We start from the raw sequence: 16,836 nt of genomic DNA, 5'->3' as shown, positions 1-16,836 counted from the left end.
AAAAATTCGGAAGAAGTGGATTTGGCACATTCAGTTGGAAATATGAGCCAACAAGAGGAAGCATTCGCAGCACAGGCGGCTGCGATTTCTCAACTACAACAGCAGATGACGACGCTGACAAACATGATGGCGCAGTTTGTCAATAATATGCCAACAGCTAGTCAGCAGCAGCAGCGGCAGCAACGTGAAGATGAAATTGACATAGATGATTTTATCAACCGTAACCCTGGAGACCAAGCGGCGATCAGCCATAGACAAGCGACGGTTATGAAACCGGAGATGACAATGCGATCTCAGTCAATCAATTCATCGATCGTGTCAACAAAGTGGTAGATGCGTATCATTGGGATGAAAATTTTTACTTCTGGCCATATACACAAAGCTGAAGGGTGCCTCCAAAATGTGTCTCGATTCTTCGCAGATATTACACACCAATTGAAACAGTTTTGCAGCGGCAATCCGAGAATAATTCGGATCAGAGCCGGACGAGACAGAAATTCACTTCAACATAGCAAATGCAATCAGACGATCGAAGGAAACCGTAAAGGAGTATTGTTTCCGTATGTCAGCACTTGAAGTTCGATTTTAGCTTAGTGAAGCAGCAGTCATCCGATATGTTAGAGCGGGTCTACAGCACAGAGAGTTGCAAAACAGTATTGCAGCCATTTTGCGACGCTACCGAGGCATACTTTATAAATCAAGGGAGGCCGAATACAAATAAGAAAGAGTTCTTACCCCAATTCAGTACTTTTGAGGTAAAGCTGCTAGTTCATGCCCAAAGGAGAGGAGAAAGACGCGTTGCTCCAAATGCAATAAGTTTCATGGAGTTTCACGTATCCTTACCGAAGCTTTGGTATTAAATATCGAAATTGCTGGAAAAATGGTGACAGCCAAATTTTACATCGCCGAAGACAATATGTTGCAGGAGGACTTGTTGTTGGGACAAGATGTCATCACATGCGCTGAATTTTTGTGGAAATTCGAGCCAACCGAGATTGAACTCAAGAGAGCAGTTCATCAGCCGGTAACACGTTCAACCGAGAATATTTTTAAAAACCTTCTTTTTAATTTTCAGAAAGAAGAAGAACGAATCAAAGTATGCAGCTTGCTCGAGAAGTTTGCAAACGTTTTTTTCACAGGTTTGGAAGGCATAGGCAAAACAAACGTCGTCCAGGCAAAAATTGATGTTGAGGGTGGCCAAGTAGTCTCTCAAGCGCCATACCGAGTCTCCGAGCCGAAAAATGAAGCTGTCGCCAAGATGGTCGACGAACTATTAGAGCGAGATATTATTACTCCATCAACGTCAGAGTACGCCAGCCTGGTGGTGCTCATCAAGAAGCCGTACGGTAGTGACCGTCTTTGCATCGATTACCGCCACATGAACAAGCGGATCAGAAAGGAAAATTTTCCCTTACCGAATATTGAGGAAAGGTTGCAGGTAGCGAAGCTTTTCGCATATATTTCGTCACTAGACCTAAATATCGGATACTATCAGATCAAAATGGATCCAGAGAGTAGGAAGTTCAGTGCATTCATCACAACGGATGGACTTTTTGAGTTTAAACGTCTTCCGTTTGGGGTAAAGAACGCACCGGCTGCATTCAACAGACTTATGGCAGAGTTACAGAATCGGGTGAAGAAAGCCGACGTGATTCATTACATGGCCGATATCCTCATTGGCAGCCAAACTTTTGATGAAATGTACGAAAAACTAGAGAGAGTTTTACAAGTATTACGAGACTGCGGACTGGCGTTAAATCTAGGCAAGTGTGAGTTGTATAAGCAGTCAATCACATTTTCAGGTTATCAAATACACCCTGATGCAATCAGACCCGGAGAAGTCATAACGGATGCAGACTTCGAAAAGCCAAACAATATCACCGAAGTGCGACAGTTTTTAGGTCTCACTGGATACTTCCGGAAATTCGTACCTGGATATGCAATAATATCAGAGCCATTGCGAATCGTTTTACGCAAAGACCAAAAGTTCAAATGGGAGCAGCCACAAGACGATGCTTTTGAGAAATTGAAACTAGCAACCGCATAGATGCTGAACATGAAGTACATATAAGGATTGGATTAGCCGGAGTTCTAATGCAAAAAGATGACGATCAACTAAAGCCCATCGCATATTATTCCCGATCCACGTCCAAGCCAGAGAAAACCTACCACAGTTACGAGCTAGAAGCCTTAGCCGTCGTCGCGTCGTTGGAACGATTAAAATACTACATTTATGGAAAAATGGTAAGGGTTATAACTGATTGCAACGCTTTAAAAACATCCATTGAAAAACGAGAGCTGATACCGCAAATTGCAAGATGGTGATTGCAAATACAAGAGTTTGACATCGATATTATTTACAGGAACTCAGATGTGCCACGTCGACGCGTTAAGTAGAGCGCCAGTTGAAGAATCGCATGAGATGGAGAAAGCATCCCTGAAGATCTCAAACACAATCATAGATGAAGCTGACTGGTTATTCGCAATACAACTACAAGACGAGAAAACCCAGAAAATAGTTGCTCAAATGAAAGCCAAGAAGCAATCTGAAAACAAGAGAGAACGCTATAGTCGAGTTCCCCGACTATCTGATACCCGTTACTCAGCTAGTGGAAGGGAAAAGGAGAGTCTTAAACACAGTTTTTGGCGGTTTGTAGGCGTTATAGTGGGCGTGGCAGAAAGTTTTTTCGCAAATCGATAGAAATTTACAAGACCAATACAAAAATGAAAAAATTTCAAAACATTTTTCAAAAGTGTGGGCGTAGCAGCTTTGGGCGGTTTGGGGGCGTTAGAGTGGGCGTGGCAAAAAGTTTTTTTTGCACATCGATAGAAATTTACAAGACCAATACAAAAATGAAAAAATATCAAAACGCTTTTCAAAAGTGTGGGCGTGGCAGTTTTGGGCGGTTTGTGGGCGTTAGAGTGGGCGTGGCAACATGAATCGACAAACTTGCGCTGCGTCTATGTCCCTGGAGTCTGTATACTTAATCTCAACTTTCTAGTTTTTGTAGTTCCTGAGATCTCGACGTTCATACGGACAGACGGACAGACAGACGGACGGACAGACGGACATGGCCAGATCGACTCGGCTACTGATCCTGATCAAGAATATATATACTTTATATGGTCGGAAACGCTTCCTTCTGCCTGTTACATACTTTTCAACGAATCTAGTATACCCTTTTACTCTACGAGTAACGGGTATAATGACGAGTATGTAATCGAGCAAGATCGCCTGTATTTGGGAAACATGACGGCAAAATGGTTGTGCCGAAGCAGTTGAGAGTCCATATCATCCACGAATGCCACGACAAAGCCGGACATGAGCACAGATAAAACCATCAGTCGGATTTTGAATCTGTTTTGGTTTCCCCGAATGCGTAATTTTGTAAAAAACTATATCAAGTCCTGTGTCGGGTGCGCATTGTGCTAGATGCCCTACAAGAAGTCACCAGCTACGTTGGAATGCCAGATAGAATTGTTACCGATCGAGGTACCGCATTCACGTCCATTGATTTTGAGAAATATTGCAAGTCGAACAATGTGAAGCATATACGCTGTGAGAACGACAAAAGCCAACGGTCATGCAGAAAGGACAAATCGAATTATTATGCCCCGAGATGTCCTTTAAAACACGCTGACGAGCGTGATCCAAAATCAAGACCAAGGCATGATGACTGATGCCGAGTTAGAGAAGCTCCGAGCTGACGCTGCGACCATTGTTAAGGATCAGAGCAGTTGCCAAGAAGAGATACGACGCCACCCATTCAAAGCCAACTGTCTATAGCCCTGGAGACATTATTATACCCGTTACTCGTAGAGTAAAAGGGTATACTAGATTCGTTGAAAAGTATGTAACAGGCAGAAGGAAGCGTTTCCGACCATATAAAGTATATATATTCTTGATCCGTCTGTCCGTCCGTATGAACGTCGAGATCTCAGGAGCTACTAAAGCTAGAAAGTTGAGATTAAGCATACAAACTCCAGGGACATAGAAGCAGCGTAACTTTGTCGATTCATGTTGCCACGCCCACTCTAACGCCCACAAACCGCCCAAAACTGCCACGCCCACACTTTTGAAAAATGTTTTGAAATTTTTTCATTTTTGTATTAGTCTTGTAATTTTCTATCTATTTACCAAAAAACCGTTTGCCACGCCCACTCTAACGCCCACAAACCGCCCAAAACGGCCACGCCCACACTTTTGAAAAATGTTTTGAAATTTTTTCACTTTTGTATTAGTCTTGTAATTTTCTATCGATTTACCAAAAAACGTTTTGCCACGCCCACTCTAACGCCCTCAAACCGCCCAAAGCTGATACGCCCACACTTTTGAAAAATGTTTTGATATTTTTTAATATTGGTAATTTTTATATTGGTCTTGTGAATTTCTATCGATTTGCCAAGAAACGTTCTGCCACGCCCACTATAACGCCTACAAACCGCCAAAAACTGTGTTTAAGACTCTCCTTTTCCCTTCCACTAGCTGAGTAACGGGTATCAGATAGTCGGGGAACTCGACTATAGCGTTCTCTCATGTTTTGGTTGAGAACGAGCCGTTTAGCACAGGCACGTCACGCAAATTAGAGTCGCGATACAAAGGCCCATTTATTGTATCGAAAGTGCTGCCCAACGACCGAAATCATGTTGAAGATCTGCCACATTCCCAACGTAGGCAGAGACATTATAAGTCAGTGTATTCATCAGACAAGATGAAACGCTGGTGCGAAATTCCCCCCGATGAGCCAGATGAAGACGACGAAGAGAAAGACGACACCAATTAATAATCACGCGAGGACGCCGCGATCGTCAGGAGAGGCCGAACGTAACGAGCAGGTTTTTGGCCAGGATTAGTTAAAGCAAAACCCTATAGTGTAATCGATAGCTAAGTGGTATGATGATCGAGGTCGATAGAAGACTAAGAAGAGGAGATTAAAAAGGCACGCATAAGGAAGCGCACGAAAAGTTTTTGTAGAAGCGAATCTCATTTAGTGACTGTTACCCTCTACGCCAATAAAAACACTCCACCAGCCATCCTGTTATTTTACACATATATTTTATTCTAAGCATTTAAGGATGCGGAACTTTCAATACTTATCTGCCAGCTTAGAATTTTTTATTTTTTACACAACCTCAAAAAACTAATAAATTTTAAATTTATTTTTAAGAGACTCTTTAATGCACATATAGGCTTATTCGTTTATATTTATTTGTGGCGCATTTGAAATGCATTGCAAACTCTGCCCTAATGACTCAAACAAACAAGTTAAAAAATATATATTGATTAGTTTAAATAAAGGAGGGGTTACATAAAGCAATTCAATGTTAATTAGATTTGTGGCACTTGCGGCAGAGCTAAAACTGCAACGCCATCTAGGTGTCATATTGCGAGGCGTGCGCCACCTGCATAACGCGTGAAGGGATTAGCGGCAGGGTCATGGGTCTTACAGGGCCAATTGTCAGATTTCCCGGAGAGAGAAAAATCTCTACAAATCTGGCAGATGCTAGGTTGCCGCCTTGTTCTGGCGTCATCAGCAGCGATTCTCAAGTTCAAGATCGGCGGAGAAAGTTCGTTTGGTGTTTGTGGGCAATTTAAGCCAAATAAGTGCAAGTCCAAGAGGCAAACCAGATTGGAAAATAGCTTGAACCGGCGGAGAGCTGGGGGTTTTAAAAGAACAAACTAGAACCAGCATACTAATCCGGAAGGAAGAAGCGCTGCAGCCAGGCAGCGCTAGCAAAGGTAGTTTCTTTGTCAGGGCACCAAAAGAAATAAAAAGGCAAAGCGGACACCGAATCTTCGGATGCAGCTACCCAAAAAGGGCAGAGCAAAAATCTGAAACCAAGGAAGGCCAACCGACCGCGGAAGAAGTAGCCGCGATTAGTGGATTTTAGTCAGTTGGCTCGCGCGCTTCGCCAGCAGCATTATTTATAAATATTGAAAAGCGAAAGAAAAAGTCCGATCCGCTCGCGAATGCGCTGAACGCGATTTGAAACTAACAACTAATGTAAGACCCGCATCTAGGGCAAATTTAAAGAAAACAAATCAAAGGGAAGAGAAAAAAAGGAGAAAAAAAAAACCCTAACTACGGGGAAAGAAAAAAAATAATTATGGTTTTTGTAAATTAGGTTAAGAATTTTTGTTATTGTGAAAAAGTAATGAGCAAATTAATGTGAGGAGGAGTGTCGGATTTCTTTGCTTTGTGTTATGTTTGTGTTGAATTTGTAAGACACACGAAAAAAAAAAATTTCCCAACCGTAGAAAAAAAAAATAACAGGGATACCTCATGAGAATGTGTGGGGAATAATCAATATTTTTTATTTTATAATCAAAACGTAAAGCTTTACTCCCAAAGAACTAGCTGCCGTCGCCGAAAGCGCTTTCTCCGATGGAAGTTACCAGAGAAAAGGGTGAGTCACTAAATAAAACGATATTGATCATATTGGCCAAATTAAAGTGAGTTTAGCCCTAAAGGCATTCACGAAGATGTCCCTATTGTTTTTTTCCTTGAAAAGCTCAAATAATCATTAGCGTAAAGAATCATAAAGGAAATGCAAAAGAAATAAACATAATTACACTGAGCGAAATCCGAGACAGTTAATATTTAAATTCATGCATGTTATTATCTTATAATTTTCTTGTCAATTTTTTTTTAATATTTTTAATCCTCACTTTTCGTGCATTCCGAAACAAATAATTTAATTATATACAACATTTTTCTTTTTACACTTTCATTCCTATTTATCCTATATGCCTAGATTTAAGAATGTTTACATATATTAGTAATAAAATCCAATTTATAATGTGGTAATTCCCTAAGTTTTCGCCGCAGCTAGCATGAGGCCCTAGTGAATAGATTAGGTTTCCAAAGGGGCCATCAGGGAACGTTATGATGATAAGATGGCCATTGGTAGGGCGGGTCAGCGAAGGCCTCCAACAACACCGGAGGCTGGCCGAGATCGGTTTGGCGTAAACCATTTGAACATATTTTCCTCTTCTAGATGTTTGTATTGTGAGTTCTCCTACTTCCGGATCAGGTTAGCTTGTCTAGCACGCGAAAATAAGTTTTATAATCAGAAATAGGCAAATATGGGATCGCAGCAAGACCACCACCCCCTTTTACCGACAAGCAGCAGCCGGACCATCGCTCGCGTGCGCTCGAAACCCATCGAACACCATGCCTGACTTTATTCTTGGATGTGATACGTCACATTTATGAATAATTAAAATAAATATGATTATTAATTCTTTGGCGCCCAAACGTGTTGGCCACATCTTTAGATGTGCTCACAGACTCATATATACATACACAATCTTTTTCTATTACTATTTAGCTATGAGCTATGAGAATCATTTGTGGGCGAACCACATTTGAGCATAAGCCACAGCTACTCGCTTTTATTACCCAAAACAAACACTTTTTAGTTCCGCTGTAGTTCCTGTCTTGCGAATGGGATTAACGAGAGATTTTACCATCAGTAATAAATCAATCGGCCTCGCAAGTCAGTAATTGCAAAAGATTCACAACTGTCCTATCACCTACATTTTTATTTCTGAGCCACACAGAGCAGCTTATCAGTACGCATAGGACAAGCAGGCGAACAATCTTTTTATAAGAGGCAGTCTGACCACGGCTGATTGGCTGTAATGAAAGGTCCGTTTTCTTATACGGAAGCTGAATCTTTAGTCGTTTATCTGCATAGGATTTACGTAGGCATTCTTTTTATAAAGAAGTTTACAGACCACAAACGGCAAAAGAGATACGCTCCGTTCTTCTTGAAGAAGGGTGCAGGCGGTAGTCGCATGGACCGCAGTCGGCGCTTATCTCTTAAGCTTAGCCACTGACCACCGGCACAGCAGCGTAATTGTTGTTGCAATTGCGCGACAAAACTTCTTCGCTTTCCTTATGTTCTTTTGTTATAGTCAAACGGTAGACTCGGTTTGAAACCAATTACACATTTGCAGGGGAACAAGCTATGCTTGTCGGCGAAATATAATATATGTTTTTTGTTTGTTTAGCAATCAAATCTTTCTCAAGTTTTGGAAGAGTTCCGGTTGCATGATTTGCGTTATTTTTCTATCTATTTAGAATTACAAGATTTTAACTTTAAATCTAAAGTCATTAGCTGTTATATTAATGTGTTGCTGCTGAAAAAAGGGAAGCGCAACGAACAAGCAGCTGATAAGCAAAGGGAGGTCATTGAACCTCGAATAGGCAAGTGCAAGAATAGCAAAAGAACAAACGCAACCGTTGATATTTACATTATTTGGGCATTTGAATTTTTGTGATTTAACGATTTGAATTGATTTTTGTTTGATTTGCCATTTCATTTGTTCGTTCGATTGCAATAAATATTTTTATTAGTTCTGATTTGATATATTAGTTACTTCGTTTGTTTAATTTGATCATTAATTTTAACTAATTTTTAAATTTATTTTATGGTTTTGGGGATTACTCCATTCGCGTAATTAAATTACACTCCGTCTTATTAATTTTTTTTGGATTTATTGTTCTATTTATTTTCAATTTCGATGTTACAATTTTAAATTATTTTTTTTCTGAATTTTATTTAGGTGGTTAGTTTAGATTATTTCTGTAATTAATTATTCTGATTGGATTTCGATTTAATTTATTTATTGTCCTATTTATTATCATTTATTTATGTGGTTTGATATTTATAATATTTATACCCGTTACTCGTAGAGTAAAAGGGTATACTAGATTCGTTGAAAAGTAAGTAACAGGCAGAAGGAAGCGTTTCCGACCATATAAAGTATATATATTCTTGATCAGGATCAATAGCCGAGTCGATCTGGCCATGTCCGTCTGTCCGTCCGTCTGTCCGTCTGTCCGTCCGTATGAACGTCGAGATCTCAGGAACTACTAAAGCTAGAAAGTTGAGATTAAGCATACAAACTCCAGGGACATAGAAGCAGCGCAAGTTTGTCGATTCATGTTGCCACGCCCACTCTAACGCCCAAAACTGCCACGCCCACACTTTTGAAAAATGTTTTGAAATTTTTTCACTTTTGTATTAGTCTTGTAATTTTCTATCGATTTACCAAAAAACTTTTTGCCACGCCCACTCTAACGCCCTCAAACCGCCCAAAGCTGATACGCCCACACTTTTGAAAAATGTTTTGATATTTTTTAATTTTTATATTGGTCTTGTGAATTTCTATTGATTTGCCACGCCCACTATAACGCCTACAAACCGCCAAAAACTGTGTTTAAGACTCTCCTTTTCCCTTCCACTAGCTGAGTAACGGGTATCAGATAGTCGGGGAACTCGACTATAGCGTTCTCTCATGTTTTGGTTGAGAACGAGCCGTTTAGCACAGGCACGTCACGCAAATTAGAGTCGCGATACAAAGGCCCATTTATTGTATCGAAAGTGCTGCCCAACGACCGAAATCATGTTGAAGATCTGCCACATTCCCAACGTAGGCAGAGACATTATAAGTCAGTGTATTCATCAGACAAGATGAAACGCTGGTGCGAAATTCCCCCCGATGAGCCAGATGAAGACGACGAAGAGAAAGACGACACCAATTAATAATCACGCGAGGACGCCGCGATCGTCAGGAGAGGCCGAACGTAACGAGCAGGTTGTTGGCCAGGATTAGTTAAAGCAAAACCCTATAGTGTAATCGATAGCTAAGTGGTATGATGATCGAGGTCGATAGAAGACTAAGAAGAGGAGATTAAAAAGGCACGCATAAGGAAGCGCACGAAAAGTTTTTGTAGAAGCGAATCTCATTTAGTGACTGTTACCCTCTACGCCAATAAAAACACTCCACCAGCCATCCTGTTATTTTACACATATATTTTATTCTAAGCATTTAAGGATGCGGAACTTTCAATACTTATCTGCCAGCTTAGAATTTTTTATTTTTTACACAACCTCAAAAAACTAATAAATTTTAAATTTATTTTTAAGAGACTCTTTAATGCACATATAGGCTTATTCGTTTATATTTATTTGTGGCGCATTTGAAATGCATTGCAAACTCTGCCCTAATGACTCAAACAAACAAGTTAAAAAATATATATTGATTAGTTTAAATAAAGGAGGGGTTACATAAAGCAATTCAATGTTAATTAGATTTGTGGCACTTGCGGCAGAGCTAAAACTGCAACGCCATCTAGGTGTCATATTGCGAGGCGTGCGCCACCTGCATAACGCGTGAAGGGATTAGCGGCAGGGTCATGGGTCTTACAGGGCCAATTGTCAGATTTCCCGGAGAGAGAAAAATCTCTACAAATCTGGCAGATGCTAGGTTGCCGCCTTGTTCTGGCGTCATCAGCAGCGTTTCTCAAGTTCAAGATCGGCGGAGAAAGTTCGTTTGGTGTTTGTGGGCAATTTAAGCCAAATAAGTGCAAGTCCAAGAGGCAAACCAGATTGGAAAATAGCTTGAACCGGCGGAGAGCTGGGGGTTTTAAAAGAACAAACTAGAACCAGCATACTAATCCGGAAGGAAGAAGCGCTGCAGCCAGGCAGCGCTAGCAAAGGTAGTTTCTTTGTCAGGGCACCAAAAGAAATAAAAAGGCAAAGCGGACACCGAATCTTCGGATGCAGCTACCCAAAAAGGGCAGAGCAAAAATCTGAAACCAAGGAAGGCCAACCGACCGCGGAAGAAGTAGCCGCGATTAGTGGATTTTAGTCAGTTGGCTCGCGCGCTTCGCCAGCAGCATTATTTATAAATATTGAAAAGCGAAAGAAAAAGTCCGATCCGCTCGCGAATGCGCTGAACGCGATTTGAAACTAACAACTAATGTAAGACCCGCATCTAGGGCAAATTTAAAGAAAACAAATCAAAGGGAAGAGAAAAAAAGGAGAAAAAAAAAACCCTAACTACGGGGAAAGAAAAAAAATAATTATGGTTTTTGTAAATTAGGTTAAGAATTTTTGTTATTGTGAAAAAGTAATGAGCAAATTAATGTGAGGAGGAGTGTCGGATTTCTTTGCTTTGTGTTATGTTTGTGTTGAATTTGTAAGACACACGAAAAAAAAAAAATTTCCCAACCGTAGAAAAAAAAAATAACAGGGATACCTCATGAGAATGTGTGGGGAATAATCAATATTTTTTATTTTATAATCAAAACGTAAAGCTTTACTCCCAAAGAACTAGCTGCCGTCGCCGAAAGCGCTTTCTCCGATGGAAGTTACCAGAGAAAAGGGTGAGTCACTAAATAAAACGATATTGATCATATTGGCCAAATTAAAGTGAGTTTAGCCCTAAAGGCATTCACGAAGATGTCCCTATTGTTTTTTTCCTTGAAAAGCTCAAATAATCATTAGCGTAAAGAATCATAAAGGAAATGCAAAAGAAATAAACATAATTACACTGAGCGAAATCCGAGACTACTATTTAAATTCATGCATGTTATTATCTTATAATTTTCTTGTAAATTTTTTTTAATATTTATACCCGTTACTCGTAGAGTAAAAGGGTATACTAGATTCGTTGAAAAGTATGTAACAGGCAGAAGGAAGCGTTTCCGACTATATAAAGTATATATATTCTTGATCAGGATCAATAGCCGAGTCGATCTGGCCATGTCCGTCTGTCCGTCCGTCTGTCCGTCTGTCCGTCCGTCTGTCCGTCCGTATGAACGTCGAGATCTCAGGAACTACAAAAGCTAGAAAGTTGAGACTAAACATACAAACTCCAGGGACATAGAAGCAGCGCAAGTTTGTCGATTCATGTTGCTACGCCCACTCTAACGCCCACAAACCGCCCAAAACTGCCACGCCCACATTTTTAAAAAATGTTTTGAAATTTGTTCATGTTTGTATTAGTCTTTTAATTTTCTATCTATTTACAAAAAAACTTTTTGCCACGCCCACTCTAACGCCCACAAACCGCCCAAAACTGCCACGCCCACACTTTTGAAAATGTTCTGAATTTTTTTTATTTTTGTATTAGTCCTGTAATTTTCTATCGATTTACCAAAAAACTTTTTGCCACGCCCCCTCTAACGCCCTAAAACCGCCCAAAGCTGATACGCCCACACTTTTGAAAAATGTTTTGATATTTTTTCATTTTTATATTGGTCTTGTAAATTTCTATCGATATGCCAAAAAACGTTCTGCCACGCCCACTATAACACCTACAAACCGCCAAAAACTGTGTTTAAGACTTTCCTTCTCCCTTCCACTTGCTGAGTAACGGGTATCAGATAGTCGGGGAACTCGACTATAGCGTTCTCTCTTGTTTTAATCCTCACTTTTCGTGCATTCCGAAACAAATAATTTAATTATATACAACATTTTTCTTTTTTACACTTTCGTTCCTATTCATCTTATATGCCTAGATTTAAGAATGTTTACATATATTAGTAATAAAATCCAATTTATAATGTGGTAATTCCCTAAGTTTTCGCCGCAGCTAGCATGAGGCCCTAGTGAATAGATTAGGTTTCCAAAGGGGCCATCAGGGAACGTTATGATGATAAGATGGCCATTGGTAGGGCGGGTCAGCGAAGGCCTCCAACAACACCGGAGGCTGGCCGAGATCGGTTTGGCGTAAACCATTTGAACATATTTTCCTCTTCTAGATGTTTGTAATGTGAATTCTCCTACTTCCGAATCAGGTTAGCTTGTCTAGCACGCGAAAATAAGTTTTATAATCAGAAATAGGCAAATATGGGATCGCAGCAAGACCACCACCCCCTTTTACCGACAAGCAGCAGCCGGACCATCGCTCGCGTGCGCTCGAAACCCATCGAAACCCTGACTTTATTCTTGGATGTGATACGTTACAGATGAATGAATGAATGAATTATGAAGGGATCGCGCACAATCTCCGCAATCGCATTGTCTCAAGTAAAGGTAGCCTAAGACTGGGGCTCCTTGTTGCACAGACACAACCACTGCCCAACCACAATCGTTTACTGTGGTGGTGGTGTAGAAGAGCAGGGCGAACGTCTCGTCCATAACGCTCTCAGTGCTTTCTTTTCGGCCCGCTTTCGCTGCATGTTTAGGGAGATGGCGGAGAAACCATGGTTGTTTTGCTGGTACTCCATGGTGCTAATAAAGGCGTTTTGAATCTTGCCCGATGATTGACCGGGGAGGCTACTACTTCTCAAGCAGATGTGTGAGCTCTGGCTCTTTGGTGCCTAGACGTACGGACATCAGCTACTTGACGGCAGCCTACATGTGTGCGATAAAGGTCTCGAGCATCTCAAAGCAGAGCTGGATGTCATCCAAGGAGCGCTCATTAAAAGGAGCTCCATTTCCAGCTTGCGCTTGTTGGTGGCGCCAGTTCTTGAGCTCGTGTATGACCATCTCGTGCAGCGACTCGTAGTACATAAAGCTGCGACGCATTGTGAGCACGATGGCCGATTTTTCATCGATTAGACTTCTGTATCTTTGTTGAACTTTAGGGCCATGCGCTCCAAGTGGTCGGTAGTGTTGGGCGTTATTTGCTCGGACATTATCCTGTCTTCGATCCAGAGTGCCAAGCAGAGTGCCTCGAGCAGACCCTTTTCCTCGTAGTAAGCTGCCATACGCTGCTCGCAGTCGACATGGCTGGAGTTGCGGTTCCACAAGCTGATGCTCTTGCTCTACCCGATGGATATGATGATGGTATAGTGATTTTGGATGCTAAGCTGTGACAGCTGAATGTGTAAGGTGATCAGTGCAACGGTATGGATTCCTATGCTTGGATTCAGTATTTCAGTTTCTGTTATGGGACTTTTTGAGCTGGCAATTGGGCCGATCTATGTCCTGCTTCCATGGGCAAATGAGTCTGAGACGTCCATAAAATGCACTCGCATACATGCGAACTAGATCGTGTTTTTCTGACTGGGTATAAATTAAGTATGGTTAGGAGGAAACTTTTTGTTATGCCAGGTTTTGTGGGAAAAATCCTTTTTATCCTAAAAGTAACACCGCCAGCAGCTCACGACTGTTAGGCCACCTAATTACAGGGCAACTAGTCCTAAATCTCACTTTTTAAACGCACTAAAATTAAGTTGTTTTCGTTTTACGAGCACTCGAGTTTTGCAAACGCGACTTCCAAGAGACTGTATAAAAATGACATTTATTATACATTTATTTTAGTATTATATTTTAAAATTCCATGTGAGTGGTAGAAGTATATATATATCATGAAATAAATAGCCGAAGAAAGTTGTGCCTTTTTGCTTATACTTGCAGCTAGGGCCGACCAAGAGCTATATCGAATTCACAAGTTAAGTCTTTGCCGAAAAACGAAGAAGTGACAATTGGGGGGACAGACAGCCGAATGCTGCGCCCAAGCTTAATGTAGGTAGATAACAAAGAGAAGAAGGAATAAGCGCCGTACAGATAAATTCGTGCGATAACAGCGGTTTGAACTATGGGCATCGCAACTGCTACTACTGACTACTTCGGCTTATAATATTATATTAGGAAGCATGACCCAACAGTGGGCGTTAAAAATGGCTTGGCCAAAATGTTTTTTTGCAAAACTTATAATAAAATGAAACTATATCAAAATACTTTTTACAAGTGAGGGTGATGCTGTTTTCGTTGGTGTGTAAGCGTAAGAGTAAGAGTGGCAAAGTTCTAAAACGAAATTTTCTGAAGTCTGACGTTCATATGGACAGGCAAATGGGCAGTCAGAAGGACATGGCCAGATCGACTTGGCTAAGAAAATATAGGGTATTTTTTTGGAGGTTTATGTTTTTTGAAAAAAAAAATGCACAGGTTGCGGTAGAGAGTAGATTTTTTTCTTACTTATTCTGTGGACTCGATAAACCCCATGGTAGTCGAAAGAACATAGGAGGGCGGATAAAGATTTTGTAAGGCTGCAAGCTGCCTCTGTTCGTGCTTTTAACAGATAACAAATAAGATGAGCAGTATCAGATAAAAATAATATCTTACGGTTGTCATATACAAAGTCCTTAGTACCGATGAAATTATAAATTTATATTGTTTGTTTGCCCTAAGGAATTGCAAAGATATTTACGAAAACTTCTGCTTTCCCCTTAAACCCCAAAACAGAAGTTATAGGAGAGACGACGTCCTTCAGTTAAAAACTGATAACACAGGATTAACCTCCGATACGTGCACTTCTTGACCGTGACCTCCGCCAGTCTTACATTACCGGTCGTCGTCTTACAGGTCAATCAACGTTTATAATCCAAATGATCTTTCACATCGCACTTTCGTGACAAAAAAGAGAACGCTATAGTCGAGTTCCCCGACTGATACCTGATACCCGTTACTCAGCTAGTGGCGTTAGAGTGGGCGTGGCAAAATGATTTTTGGGAAATCAAGAGAAGTTTAGATAGAAATTTACAAGACTAATACATTTATTAAAACATTTTTCAAAAGTGTGGGCGTGGCAGTTTTGGGCGGTTTGTTGACGTTATAGTGGGCGTGCCAAGGTGAATCGAGAATATAGTTGTAGTGGGCGCGGCAAGGTGATTCGACAATTTTGCGCTTCGTCTATGTCTCTGGAGTCTGCATGCTGAACTTCTACTTTCTAGCTTTTATAGTTCCTAAGATTTCGAGATTTCGTCCTTAGAGTAGTCCGACCAAAAGTTTCCAAAATCGTCATCAATGTCTACAGAGTGATGTAGCTCTACATCTTTATATTTTCTAATGCAGTTCGAGGAGTTACCAATTTGGCGATTTAGATCGGACCAAGTTTTCTTAGTAGATGTTAGGATTCACTTTTAACAATTTTGGATTTGTACTTTAATAGAGCATTGGATTTTCTGTAGGTGATCAGGGCAACGGTGCTCGAAGTTTATTTTTTATGCATGCCATTGCTTTTGTTGCCTCAGATCTGGGAGCGTTTTTCTCTAACAAGCAATGGTTCGTAGACGTAGAGAGGGCTTGGTTTGCGGTTTGCTACGTTGGCTGCCGCTTTAATCCCTTTTAAATCGTTGGATACAGGAAAACTGAAGCTAATTTTGCATTTGGTCCGGTACAGATCTCAATTGGCTTTCTCCGTCTTCAATTTTAATGGTGTTGGTATGTTTTTTATATTTGCTCGAAAATAGATTTCTTTAACTATGGGATATTTATCACTTTCCTTTTACTGACCACTTACAGAAAGGGAACAGTGATGCGGTGGCTAATGTAAGATAAATAGACGTGAAAGAATTGTAAGTGAAATGATGTGTAGTAGAGCTGTCATTGAGGATAGATATGACTAATTAGTCTATGAATTCTTCAATTTGATGCCCTCTAGAGTGACATGAGGGCGACCCCCACATTGGAAATCACGAAAATATACGATTGGCTTGGTAGTAAGATCCACTATGTTAAGAATTTCTTTGGCTGGTACGAATTGAGTTGGAGGTATGTATGTATTAAAAATACAGGCATTGGGTAGTATTAGGATTTCAATACCTAAAGAGCATGTATTGTGATTTATTGCTATGGGCCTGTGTGAAATATCCTTACGGGCGAGAATGCTGACACCTTGCTTGGAATAGGAATTAGAGATAAAATTATGGAAGTATTCAGTAAACTGCCTAAGCAGCTTTCCCTAAGGAAAGCTATATAAGTTAGGCTGGCATTTAGATGAGTTTCCTGTAGACAATGTGTTCCATTGAACTAGTGTAATAAATAAAAGTGAGAATAGAAGGCGGCTATTATTATGTTAAACTGATGTGATGTAGGGATGACCATATTTTGAATCGCTCTTAGATTCGTCAGAAGAATCGTTGCTCGATTTTTGGGTATTTAAATTAAGTGTATGCGATTTTAATTTATTTTAAATATTTTAAATGTTTCCTGTTCAGCATAAGTTAGGTAAGGAAGATTAGTCTAATTGATAGGGGCTAGTGGGTATACTGGACTGGGGCATGGTGGAAGGGGAAGGCGAATGTGAAT

General features: G+C 40.5%; 1 protein-coding gene across 5 annotated transcripts in view; it reads left to right on the top strand.

The window, feature by feature from the left end:
- Positions 1–16,836, top strand: part of LOC6540108 (synaptosomal-associated protein 25) — a 189,782-nt gene that overhangs the window by 158,893 nt on the left and 14,053 nt on the right. For 3 of the 5 annotated variants that reach the window (XM_039374342.1, XM_039374341.1, XM_039374347.1), the window contains exon 8: positions 6,340–6,435. The exons of the other annotated variants lie outside the window; for them this stretch is intronic. In XM_039374342.1, the coding sequence (XP_039230276.1) occupies positions 6,340–6,420 (81 nt within the window). In that variant the 3' untranslated portion in view covers positions 6,421–6,435. Of the gene's footprint in view, positions 1–6,339; positions 6,436–16,836 lie in introns of those variants that run through there. 5 annotated transcript variants of the gene reach the window in all.

The sequence above is a fragment of the Drosophila yakuba genome, chromosome 3L (genome assembly GCF_016746365.2).
Source record: "Drosophila yakuba strain Tai18E2 chromosome 3L, Prin_Dyak_Tai18E2_2.1, whole genome shotgun sequence".
In the NCBI taxonomy this organism is placed as follows: domain Eukaryota; kingdom Metazoa; phylum Arthropoda; class Insecta; order Diptera; family Drosophilidae; genus Drosophila; species Drosophila yakuba.
The sequence above is the reverse complement of the archived record's forward strand: the minus strand, read 5'-3'. Positions and strand labels throughout refer to the sequence as shown.